At 52.8% G+C, this 12,359-nt stretch overlaps 1 protein-coding gene across 1 annotated transcript; it reads left to right on the plus strand.

Annotated features, from left to right (window-relative positions):
• Positions 1-11,050: 11,050 nt before the first annotated feature.
• Positions 11,051-12,088, plus strand: LOC140203667 (uncharacterized; the record flags this gene model as incomplete). The annotated part of the gene is made up of 1 exon (XM_072269715.1): positions 11,051-12,088. A coding segment is annotated over one exon (795 nt), but the record flags the coding sequence as incomplete, so codon positions are not given.
• Between the last annotated feature and the right edge of the window lie 271 nt (positions 12,089-12,359).

Consider the following 12,359-nt stretch of genomic DNA (forward strand, 5'->3'; position numbering starts at 1 on the left):
AGTATACCCCTCAACAATGAGATGCTAAGCTGAACTACTGGAGTGCCACGTGGGTGGCTATAAACACGGGTATTTTACTGAGTATAATGGAAACGTATGTAAAGGATGAAAAGTTATTGAATGGTTTACTGTATATATTTATTTTTGAATAAAGTATATTTTGATATAAAAAAAAATGCCCTCAAAGGTGGAGAGCGGTCAGATAAATTCCCTCCTTTGTCCTTGCCGGTAATTTCCCCTCATCCAGCTGCCTGTAACGTATGGACTCACGTGTAGGGTTTCCGATATTGAATGGATCGGTTAAGAACGTCCTTCCCTGAACGATATTAGACTATCAGCTATTTTCAAGCATTTAGACGTGTTCTGGTCACATCGATCCCCGCTTGTTCTGTGCGTCAGAGTTTTAAGAAATGTTGAGTTTAAACTCAACATTTTCTGTGATGGGATTTGAATTTTTGTCTGTGGCTAATACAAAATCCACTCTGTGGGTTCTTTACATATTCTGAAGAAGTTAGTAAAAGATTGTCCTGTGCCCATTCGGTTGGATGTAAAAGATCCCTGGGGATACAGTATTCTTTATTCATGTGTCAGTCTATTGTAATCCCATTGTTTAGTGATTATCGACAGTCAGGGGTACTGTACTGCCCAGACCAAATGATCTTTTCACGTAGGAGCTCCGGTGGCTTCCAGTACGCTGGAGGTGGAGAGAGGAAAGGATGCGTTGGAGAGGAAATCTGCAGTTTAAATAAAAGAAGAACAAAACGGAGTTGTGCAGTACGGAAACAGGCCTTTTCAGTGTACTTGTACCTGAAAAGTGTACTTTTCTCTCTCTGAATCAGCAATGACTGTCATCTACACCCTTCCCCATGTTCTCATCCCCCAGACTGGGGGCTCAGTCGTCAGCGCAGAACCAATAGGCTGAGAGGCCTGTTTCATTGCTGTACCTTTCTGCTATTGGCCTCGCACCCACACCTTAGGGGCAATTCACAGTGGCTTGCAAACAGTAAACCCACATGCCTTTGGGATGAGAGAGGAACCGAAACACCCAGTCAAAACCCGCGAGGAGAACATGCAAACTCCACACCGACTGAACCTGTGTTCACATAGACAGCATCTCTGCCACTAATGGCACCATTCAACAATCCACCGAAACTAGCATCGTTGTTCCTTCATTTCCAGTTGTAGAGCAGATAATTGAGTCCATTGCTGTCACTCATATCCATGGCAACATTGATGCCTGTCCACTCCAATGCGTTTGTGCATGTCAGCCCTCGTCCTTCTGCCGTTTCCTGCTGGCCCACGTCCTCCTGCCGTTTCCTGCTGGGCCCCGTCCTCCTGCCGTTTCCTGCTGGGCCCCGTCCTCCTGCCGTTTCCTGCTGGGCCCCGTCCTCCTGCCGTTTCCTGCTGGGCCCCGTCCTCCTGCCGTTTCCTGTTGGCCCGCGTCCTCCTGCCGTTTCCTGCTGGCCCACGTCCTCCTGCCGTTTCCTGCTGGCCCACGTCCTCCTGCCGTTTCCTGCTGGGCCCCGTCCTCCTGCCGTTTCCTGCTGGCCCGCGTCCTCCTGCCGTTTCCTGCTGGCCCGCGTCCTCCTGCCGTTTCCTGCTGGGCCCTCGTCCTCCTGCCGTTTCCTGCTGGCCCACGTCCTCCTGCCGTTTCCTGCTGGGCCCCGTCCTCCTGCCGTTTCCTGCTGGCCCACGTCCTCCTGCCGTTTCCTGCTGGCCCACGTCCTCCTGCCGTTTCCTGCTGGGCCCCGTCCTCCTGCCGTTTCCTGCTGGCCCGCGTCCTCCTGCCGTTTCCTGCTGGGCCCCGTCCTCCTGCCGTTTCCTGCTGGGCCCCGTCCTCCTGCCGTTTCCTGCTGGGCCCCGTCCTCCTGCCGTTTCCTGCTGGGCCCCGTCCTCCTGCCGTTTCCTGCTGGGCCCCGTCCTCCTGCCGTTTCCTGCTGGCCCGCGTCCTCCTGCCGTTTCCTGCTGGCCCGCGTCCTCCTGCCGTTTCCTGTTGGCCCGCGTCCTCCTGCCGTTTCCTGTTGGCCCGCGTCCTCCTGCCGTTTCCTGTTGGCCCGCGTCCTCCTGCCGTTTCCTGCTGGGCCCCGTCCTCCTGCCGTTTCCTGCTGGGCCCCGTCCTCCTGCCGTTTCCTGCTGGGCCCCGTCCTCCTGCCGTTTCCTGCTGGCCCGCGTCCTCCTGCCGTTTCCTGCTGGCCCGCGTCCTCCTGCCGTTTCCTGTTGGCCCGCGTCCTCCTGCCGTTTCCTGTTGGCCCGCGTCCTCCTGCCGTTTCCTGTTGGCCCGCGTCCTCCTGCCGTTTCCTGCTGGGCCCCGTCCTCCTGCCGTTTCCTGCTGGGCCCCGTCCTCCTGCCGTTTCCTGCTGGCCCGCGTCCTCCTGCCGTTTCCTGCTGGCCCGCGTCCTCCTGCCGTTTCCTGCTGGCCCGCGTCCTCCTGCCGTTTCCTGTTGGCCCGCGTCCTCCTGCCGTTTCCTGCTGGGCCCCGTCCTCCTGCCGTTTCCTGCTGGGCCCCGTCCTCCTGCCGTTTCCTGCTGGGCCCCGTCCTCCTGCCGTTTCCTGCTGGGCCCCGTCCTCCTGCCGTTTCCTGCTGGCCCGCGTCCTCCTGCCGTTTCCTGCTGGGCCCCGTCCTCCTGCCGTTTCCTGCTGGGCCCCGTCCTCCTGCCGTTTCCTGCTGGGCCCCGTCCTCCTGCCGTTTCCTGCTGGGCCCCGTCCTCCTGCCGTTTCCTGCTGGGCCCCGTCCTCCTGCCGTTTCCTGCTGGGCCCCGTCCTCCTGCCGTTTCCTGCTGGCCCGCGTCCTCCTGCCGTTTCCTGCTGGCCCGCGTCCTCCTGCCGTTTCCTGTTGGCCCGCGTCCTCCTGCCGTTTCCTGTTGGCCCGCGTCCTCCTGCCGTTTCCTGTTGGCCCGCGTCCTCCTGCCGTTTCCTGTTGGCCCGCGTCCTCCTGCCGTTTCCTGTTGGCCCGCGTCCTCCTGCCGTTTCCTGCTGGGCCCCGTCCTCCTGCCGTTTCCTGCTGGGCCCCGTCCTCCTGCCGTTTCCTGCTGGGCCCCGTCCTCCTGCCGTTTCCTGCTGGGCCCCGTCCTCCTGCCGTTTCCTGCTGGGCCCCGTCCTCCTGCCGTTTCCTGCTGGGCCCCGTCCTCCTGCCGTTTCCTGCTGGGCCCCGTCCTCCTGCCGTTTCCTGCTGGGCCCCGTCCTCCTGCCGTTTCCTGCTGGCCCACGTCCTCCTGCCGTTTCCTGCTGGGCCCCGTCCTCCTGCCGTTTCCTGCTGGGCCCCGTCCTCCTGCCGTTTCCTGCTGGGCCCCGTCCTCCTGCCGTTTCCTGCTGGCCCGCGTCCTCCTGCCGTTTCCTGCTGGCCCGCGTCCTCCTGCCGTTTCCTGCTGGCCCACGTCCTCCTGCCGTTTCCTGCTGGCCCACGTCCTCCTGCCGTTTCCTGCTGGGCCCCGTCCTCCTGCCGTTTCCTGCTGGGCCCCGTCCTCCTGCCGTTTCCTGCTGGCCCACGTCCTCCTGCCGTTTCCTGCTGGACCTCGTCCTCCTGCCGTTTCCTGCTGGCCCACGTCCTCCTGCCGTTTCCTGTTGGGCCCCGTCCTTCTGCCGTTTCCTGCTGGGCCTCATCCTTCTGCCATTTTTATTCACATGATGGTAAGATGGACTGTTTGTCTCATGGCCTTGCACCTTATTATCTGTCTGCACTGCCTTTCTCATTAACTGTTACAATTTACTCTGCACTCTGTTATTCTTTTTCCCCTGTGCAGCTTCTGCGCACTGTTGTAAAGAAATGATTGTCTGGGTGGCATGTTTTTCACTGTACCTTGGTACATGTGACCATAATAAACCAATTTGCCCATGCAGTTGTCTTTTAATGGTAATTGTACCAGCTTCAGCACCACCGCTGGCACCTCATCCCATAAACACACTGCTTTCTGTGTGACCTCAGCTCCCTTTTAAATTTATCCCCTAGGGTCCCTTTTAAATTTCACCCTTCTTACCTTAAAACCACGCCCTCTAGTTTCAGAAACCCCTACCCACCCTGGGGAAAAGGCCGACCCTCATATATTTGCAGTTTACCCTCAGCTGTAATATTAACCGGGACTTCCATAGTCTTAAGGAATGGGATGGGTGGAATTTGTTAAGTTCATCCAGAGAAGTTTTCTGAAGTAAAATGCAGAAACCCTCGACTAAATAACATTCTGGTGAATCTCATCTGTGCTCCTAATGCTGCCACATCCTTCCTGTAGTTCAGTAACCAGACCTGTATGCAGTTTTCCAAGTGTGCTTGGCCAACGTCAATGTGACACCATAGCTCTTATACTCAAAGCCTTGGCCTATGAAGGCAAACATGCCAAATGCCTTCTTCCAGTGGCGCAGTGCTAGCTGGAGCGCACGGGAGCGCGTCCTGCACATCGTTAAGAAAAAAGCCGAAATAAACAAGCTAATTAATTAGGTGCCGCCTAGGGTGATTTGAGTATCACAGAAACTGCTGATCTCCTGGGATTTTTACACACAGCAGACTTTGGAGTTTACAAAGAATGGTGCCAAAGGCAAAAAAAAATCCAGTGAGTGGCTGTTCTGTGAGCGAAAACATCTTGTTAAATCCACTGGCTGGATGTGTTAAGATGCTGTCTATGGTGCAGCGGGTAAAAGGTCACCAGCATCCGTTCAGGTAGACCAGCTTTCTCCAGCGTCCTGAGGAAAAACAGGTGTTGCTGTGCTTCCTTAACTATTGTTAGTGGTGTTAGTGGACCATGTAAGGTCTTCTGAGATGTGTATTCCCAGAAACCTGAAACTGGACACTCTTCTGGGGCAGAGGTGGACAGTACAAAAGGGACAGGTTGCAGCTGGACTTTGTCCTTGCAGGGAGATTTGCTTGCCACACACGCACCTCTCTGTCTGTTACCCACATCACTGCACTGCATGTCGACACTTTAAACCACATAAATAGATGCCGGTATTTATTTAATAATGTCCATTTTATTCCATATCTGACTTTTAACCTGTAACTTTCTTTGTGTTTTAATATGTAATTCTATATTCTTTATCATTGTTGAATGTTCTTGCTTTTATGTTCCATGTTGTGCCCTGACCAGCGCAGCACAGCAAATTCCTAACACGTGAATGTATGTGGTGAATAAATTTAATCCTTGATCATTGATCCTTTGGTGAGTTTGAACTACCTCGGCAGGCAGATCAGACCCGAAGTAATAATCTGACATCAGAAAGTTCAAACAGTGCAGAGTTCGGAGCTAACAAATACAAGAGGCAGAATGTGGAGAAGCTAAGCGGTCAGAAGGCTGACAGGTAATACAGAGGAACTTGGGAGGCTGCGGACTGCTCTGCCTCAGAAGGCAGTGGAGGCCAATTCTCTGGATGCTTTCAAGAAAGAGTTAGATAGAGCTCTTAATGATAGCGGAGTGAAGGGATATGGGGAGAAGGCAGGAACGGGGTACTGATTGTGGATGATCAGCCATGATCACAGTGAATGGCGGTGCTGGCTCGAAGGGCCGAATGGCCTACTCCTGCACCTATTGTCAATTGTCTATTGGAACATGGACTGGCCCATTGTAAAGTTATAGCTGGAAACATGGCTGAGGGACGGGGAGGACTGGCAGCTCCGTGTTCCAGGGTATGGGTCATATGGGTGGAGGTGAGGAAGGGGGAATGGGGGTTAGACTATTGGTGAAGGTTAAAATCACTGTAGTACTAAAGACAGGCTATACCTTGGGGAGCATCTAGTGAGTCCATTCATCCCTCCCCACTGATCTCCCTCCTGGCCAGTGGAACAAATTCCCCTTCACCTCCTCCCTTACTACCATTCAGCACCCCAAACCGTTCTCCCAGGTTCTCCTGTGAGTCACCAGCCTGGAACTCCTGGGACTGGCCTTGCAGTCCGTCTTAACCAAAGACATAACGCTAGTGAGTCTCTTGGGGTCATCTACTGTATCCGGTGCTCCCTGTGTGGCTTGCATTGTATGTCAATGAGACCTGACGTAGATTGGGAGACCGCTTCACCGAGCGCCTACGCTCCGTCCGCCAGAAAAAGTGGGATCTCCCAGTGGCCACCCAATTTAATTCCACTTTCCATTCCCATTCCATCATGTCAATCCATAGCCTCCTCTGCTGTCATAACGAGGCCACACTCAGACTGAAGGAACAACACCTGATACTTCCGTCTGGATAGTCTCCAACCTGAAGGCATGAACATCGATTCCTCAAAGTTCCAGTTAATGCCACACCCCCTCCCCAGCACCTTCACCATTCCCAACCCCCTTTCCCTCTCTCACCTTATCTATCTTCCTGCCTGCCCATCTCCACCCTCTGGAGCTCCTCCCCCTTTTCTTTCTTCCATGCACTTCTGTCCTCTCCTATTAGATTTTCCCTTCCCCAGCCCTGTATCCCTCTCACCAATCGACTTCCCAGCTCTTTACTTCACCCCTCCCTCCCGGTTTCACCTCTCCCATGGTGTTTCTCCCTCCCCTCCCCCCACCTTCTAACTCTAACTCCTCACCTTTTTTTTCCTTCAGTCCTGCCGAAGGGTCTCAGCCCGAAACGCCGACTGCACGCTGTTCCACAGATGCTGCCTGGCCTGCTGAGTTCCTCCAGCATTTTGTGTTTGTTGCTCTGGATTTCCAGCATCTGCAGATTTTCTGTTGTTTGTTATTTACTGAATCTGTGTAGGTAGAGCGTAGAAATACAAAACTGGTGGTCATGTTCATAGGATTGTAATGACTGCGCTCTCCGCCCAGCTCCACCAGTAGCTGGTGGGAACTACATGAGGAAACCGGTAAGGAGATAGGAATAATATACTCGTAACAGTAGGCAATTTTGAGTTTCCTGGAATTAACTGGGACTGTTATAATGCTGAGGGATTAGATGGGGTGGAATTTGTTTAGGGAAGTTTTCTGAAGCACTATGTAGACACTCTCTGAAGAGGGAGCTACACTGCTGGGAAATGAAGCAGGACTCGCAGTGCTTATATTGATGGGAGACCACTTTGGGACTAGTCACCGGCATTCTCTTAGTTTCAAAATTGGTATGGAATTGCTAGGACTGGTCCACATTGGTTGAAATTGGGGAGCGAAAGCGAGTTTTGACGAGGAATTTTGCTGATTGAGGGAGCCGATTAGAATGCAAAAGGGCATCCTTGGGTTATCCCCCGCTGCCTGTAAGGAGTTTGTAAGTTATCCCTGATACCACGTGGGTTTCCTCCCACAGTCCAAAGATGCACCGGTTGGTAGACTAATTGGTAAATTGTACCACGATTAGGCTAGTAAATTGGGGGATTGCCAAGCAGCACGGCTGAAAGGGCCAGAAGGGATATGCGCTGTTGAAGTCTGTCCCGAGCCTTTGTGGCCCAGTTTCTGTGGTGTGAAGCGACTGAGAGTAGACTTCCCCCCACCCCCCCACCCCCCCGGATAGGACGCCAGTCTATTGCGAGGCTAACCCCCAGCATTTCGCCAGTACCCATTTTCAGCTGGGTGGACTGGAGCACTGTGTGGTTAAGTGCCTTGCTCAAAGACACAACACGCTGCCTTGGCCGAAACTCGAACCCACGACCTTCACATCGTGAGCCCAACACCCTAACCACTTGACCACGCGCTACACAATATATGCGCTGTATCTCAATAAATAAATAAAGTGGAGGCTTTGAGAAGTGACGTGGGATGAGTTCAGGTTCCTGCTAGAATGAAGGACAAGGCTGCACAGAGCAGTGGCAGAGCAGACAAGATTGCTCATGCGGACTCCTCCTCTGTACTTACAGTGACGGGACGTGGAAGTAGTGAGCTCCTGGACATCCGGGAGCAAAGCTACATCACAAAGGAGGCGATGTTGGAGGTCTTGAAGGAGAAATCCCTGAAGCCCAGCCAGGTGCATCCTAGGATGTTCCAGGAAGCAAGCGAGGAGGTTCCTGCAGCCTTGGCAGAGACTTTTATACTTCCTTAGCCATGTGAGAGTTCTGGAAGTCTAGAGGATAACTAGCATTAAGAAGGACTGCATGGCTAAACCCGGGAATTCCAGGCTGGTTAGGGATCTGTCAGTGGTGGGAAAGTTACTGGGACGGATTCCAAGGGACAGGATTTTTTTTTTTGCATTTGGAAAGGTGGGAACTGATTGAGGACAGTCAGCTGTGCTTTGTGCCTCCAGTTTGAGAGGTGAGGTCGTGGCCAAGAGGATTGATTAGATTAGATTAGATTATGAGGATACACAGTCGTCTTTTATTGTCATTTAGTAATGCATGCATTAAGAAATGATACAATATTCCTCCGGTGTGGTATCACAGAAACACATGACAGACCAAGACTGAAAAACTAACAAAAACCACATAATTATAACATATAGTTGCAACAGTGCAACAATACCATAACTTGATGAAGAACAGGCCATGATCACAGTAAAAAAGTCTCTCATAAGTCCCACATCTCACGCAGATGTGAGAAGGAAGGAAACTCTCCCTGCCATGCCCGACCACAGTCCGACTCTGAGTCGTTCAAAAACTTTAAACTCCGATCAGCCCTCCAACACCCAGTACTGAGCACCATCTCTGCCGAACGCCTCGACCCCAGCCTCGGTCGCCAGCAGCAGACAAAGCTGGGGATTTTTGAGGCCTTCCCTCCGGAGATTCTCGATCGCACAGTAGCAGCGGCAGCGAACCGGGCATTTCGAAAGTTTCTCCAGATGTTCCTCTGTGCTTCTCATGGCTGTCTCCATCAAATCAGAATTGTGCACAGCCCCTACTTAACAAATACGATATCATTTCACCAGAGAGCTGCACGCGCTGCATCGCGCCGCCATCTTCTCCTCCCGCCTTGATGGGGCTTGTTCTCCCTGTACTCAGCAAAGCTTTTGAGAAGGTTCTGCATGATAGGCTGGCCCCAAAGGTTAGATCTTAGGGGATCCAGAGTGAGTTAGCAAACTGAATGCAAAACTGGCTCCGAGGAAGGACTTAGAGAGTGGTATGGAAGTTTGCTTTTCAGAATTGAGAGGCCTGAGGCCAGTGCTGTGGGGTCCCCTGTTGCTTGTCATAAATATTAACAATTTGCACGAGAATGTGGGTGGCATGATTAGTAAGTTTGCAGATGACCCCAACATTGGTGGTACAGTACTGTGTGCACAATTCTTAGGCACATACTAGGGTACCTAAGATTTTTGCACAGCGCTGCAGTAATTTTATGTATTGCATTGTACTGCTGCTGTTAAAAAAAAAAGCAAATTTAATGACATGTGAGTGATGATACGTTTCTCTATTGTGGACTAAGCGTGGGAAGGGGGCAGGGAATCATAGTAGCACACACAAAATGCTGGAGGAACTCAGCAGGCCAGGTGAAGGGTCTGGGCCCAAAATGTCGACTGTTCACTCTTTTCCATAGATGCTGCCTGGCCTGCTGAGTTCTTCCAGCACTTTGAGTGAATCATGGTTGCGAGAGGGGGAAGGAGGAGAGGCATTCTGTAATGATCAATCAACCAATTGTTAGGACCTTTCCTGGTGTCTCAGGGCTGAGCGTGTCTGTATCAGCGCCACCCCCTCCTCCCACCGCGCCTGGCACTCCTTCCCTGCCACCTGTGCCACACCCCTCCCACGGTGCCCCAGCTTCACCGATCCCAACATCCTTCGCTTCTGCCAGACTTTCAACCTCGCTGTCCACTCCACATTGACAAATACAGCGCTGTGCAAAAGTGTTAGGCTCCCTAGCTTTATCTGTGTGTGTGTGTGTGTGTGTGTGCCGAAGACTGTGGCACAGTACTGTACTTTGGAAAGTGAAGGTTTTCTGGCATTACAACTGGATAGTGATCAAGTGGGAAAGCGGGCAAGGAGGTGGCAGATGGAATTAATTCAACTCTGGCAAACGTAAAGACATTTGGCAAGTTCCACCACTGCAGGATTTACTGGGGAGTGTTTTTGAACAAAGATGCTTTGGTGTACAAGGAGCTGAGAACATTGGTAGGTAGGAGGGGGAGAAAGGCATTTGGCACATTTGCCCTCATTGGTTGAGGCATTTCGTGCAAGTGTTGCGACATCAGGTTATGATGTTGGTTCGGGCCACACTTGGGAGTGTTGTGTGCGGTTTTGGTCACCCGGCGGTAGGGAGGAAGGAATTAAAATGGAGAGAGCACAGAAAAGGTTCACAAGGATGATGGCGGGAGCGAAGGTCTTGGCTTATCAGGGTGTGCTGGAGGAAAGGAAGCTGAGAGCTGACGTGAAGAAAGTATAGAAAATTGCCGGGGATATAGCAGGAAAGAGAACCAGAGCCTGCTTCCATGACAGGGGAGTCCGAAATTAGGGAGCAGGTGGTGAGAGGGAGAAGTACAGGGGATCTGAGCAATAGAATCTTCACACCAGGAACAGCTGGTGGAAGCAAGAACAGTAACAGTTCAGAGGAATATGGAGAGGCCCTTGAATTCCATCGAGCTATACGGAGCACAAGATTCTGCAGATTTTACAAATCCAGAGCAAAAACACAGAAGGAACTCAGCAGGTTGGGCAGCTTCTGTGCAGAGGAATAAGTAGTTGACATTCTGGGTTGAGACCCTTCAAGAGGACTGGGAGGCAGGGGGGCTGAAGACGGAATGAGAAGGTGGGGAGGGGAAGGACTACAAGCAGGTGATAGGTGAGATCGGGTGAGGGGGAAGGGGGATGAAGCAAGAAACTGGCAGGCGATAGGTGGACAAGGTAAAGGGCTGAAGTGGAAGGTATCTGATAGGAGAGGAGAGTGGGCCTTGGGAGAAAGGGAAGGATGAGGAGCACCACAGGGAGGTGATGGGCAGGTGAGAAGAAGAGAAGGAGCAAGTGGGAAGTTAGAATGGGAGAAGGGGAAGGAGGAGAAATTACTGAAACAGAGAAATGGATGTCCATGGCATCAAGTGGGAATTATGGGATTCATGCAGGCCTGGGTTTTAAGTAGCTAGGCATATAGATCGTCATCGATGCATTGGGCCGAGGGGCCAGTTTTAAGCTGTAGAGCTCTCTGTCTGAGTGCTTTCCAGCAGTTATGCCAATGATGTAACATCTCTGCACTCACCACAGGGGGAATTCGTGCGTGTGTTCTGCTGAAGAAGAGGCTTCACCTGACCTTCCACGCTGGAGAGGCTGAAAGAGCACCACGCAACACAGAAGCCATATCAATGCGGGGACTGCGGGAAGGCATTTAACTACCCGTCCCAGCTGGAGGTTCACCGCCGCTCTCACACCGGGGAGAGGCCATTCCCCTGCACCGTGTGTAAGAAAGGATTCGCCCAGTCCTCTGCCCTGCTGACCCACCAGCGGGTCCACACCGGGGAGAGGCCATTCACCTGCACCATCTGCGGCAAAGGCTTCACCCACTCCTCGCATCTGGTCAGGCACCGGCGAAGTCACACCGGGGAGAGGCCGTTCCCCTGCTCCGTCTGTGGGAAGGACTTCACCCAGTCATCCCACCTGCTGAAGCACCAGCGGGTTCACACCGAGGAGAGGCCGTTCAGTTGTACGGACTGTGGCAAAAGCTTCAAGAGTCCCGGGGAGGTGAGGATCCACCGGCAGACTCACACAGGTGAGAGACCCTTCGGGTGCTCTCACTGCGGCAAGTGCTTCGGGCAGTCCAGTGACCTCCTGAAACACCAGACCGTCCACACCGGGGAGAGGCCCTTCACCTGCTCTGAGTGCAGGAAGGGCTTCACCCGCTCGTCCCACCTGCTGAAGCACCACTGCAGCCAGAGCGACGAGCGATGCTTCACCTGCTCCGAGTGCGGGAGGAGCTTCAAGAGGTACACGGAGAGGATGAAGCACCAGCTGACGCACACCGGGGAGAGGCCCTTCAGCTGTGCCGTGTGTGGGAGGGGATACACGCAGGCCTTCCTCCTGCTCAGACACCAGCGGGTTCACAAGTGATGGCGGAGGTTACATTCGGCCGTTGCTGCCATGGTTAGTAATGCCCGACACGGAGCCTCAACCTGGACGGGAGCCGGACTTTGTTCGTGGCGACAGTCGCTTTTGGTGATGCCCGGAACGGAGCCACGTCCCGGACTGGAGCCGGGGTTTGTTCTCAGTGACAGTGGCTGGAGCTGGCTGGTGCTTATTGTCCTGGGTGTCAGTCAAATAAATATTGTTGAGAGAACATTTCCGAATTAATAACTGTTTGGTGTTGCTCGTGGTTGGTGTTTGTCCCTGTAAGGAACACAGTTTGTGAGTTGCCCTATGATATTAAATCGATTTGAATTTTTCTTTCATAGTAAAATCCCCTTCAATTAAAATATTGATTTAATAACACATTCTAGAAATAGAAACAGGAAGAGGCTATTTGGCCCTTCGAGCCTGTTCTATCATTCAAGATTAAGACAGCTGAACTGTTGTTCCGGCTTCCTACCCATCTAACCTGATCCCTTTCACCCCAGGATCAAGCTCC

This window comes from Mobula birostris, chromosome 10 (assembly GCF_030028105.1).
Source record: "Mobula birostris isolate sMobBir1 chromosome 10, sMobBir1.hap1, whole genome shotgun sequence".
Lineage (NCBI taxonomy): Eukaryota > Metazoa > Chordata > Chondrichthyes > Myliobatiformes > Myliobatidae > Mobula > Mobula birostris.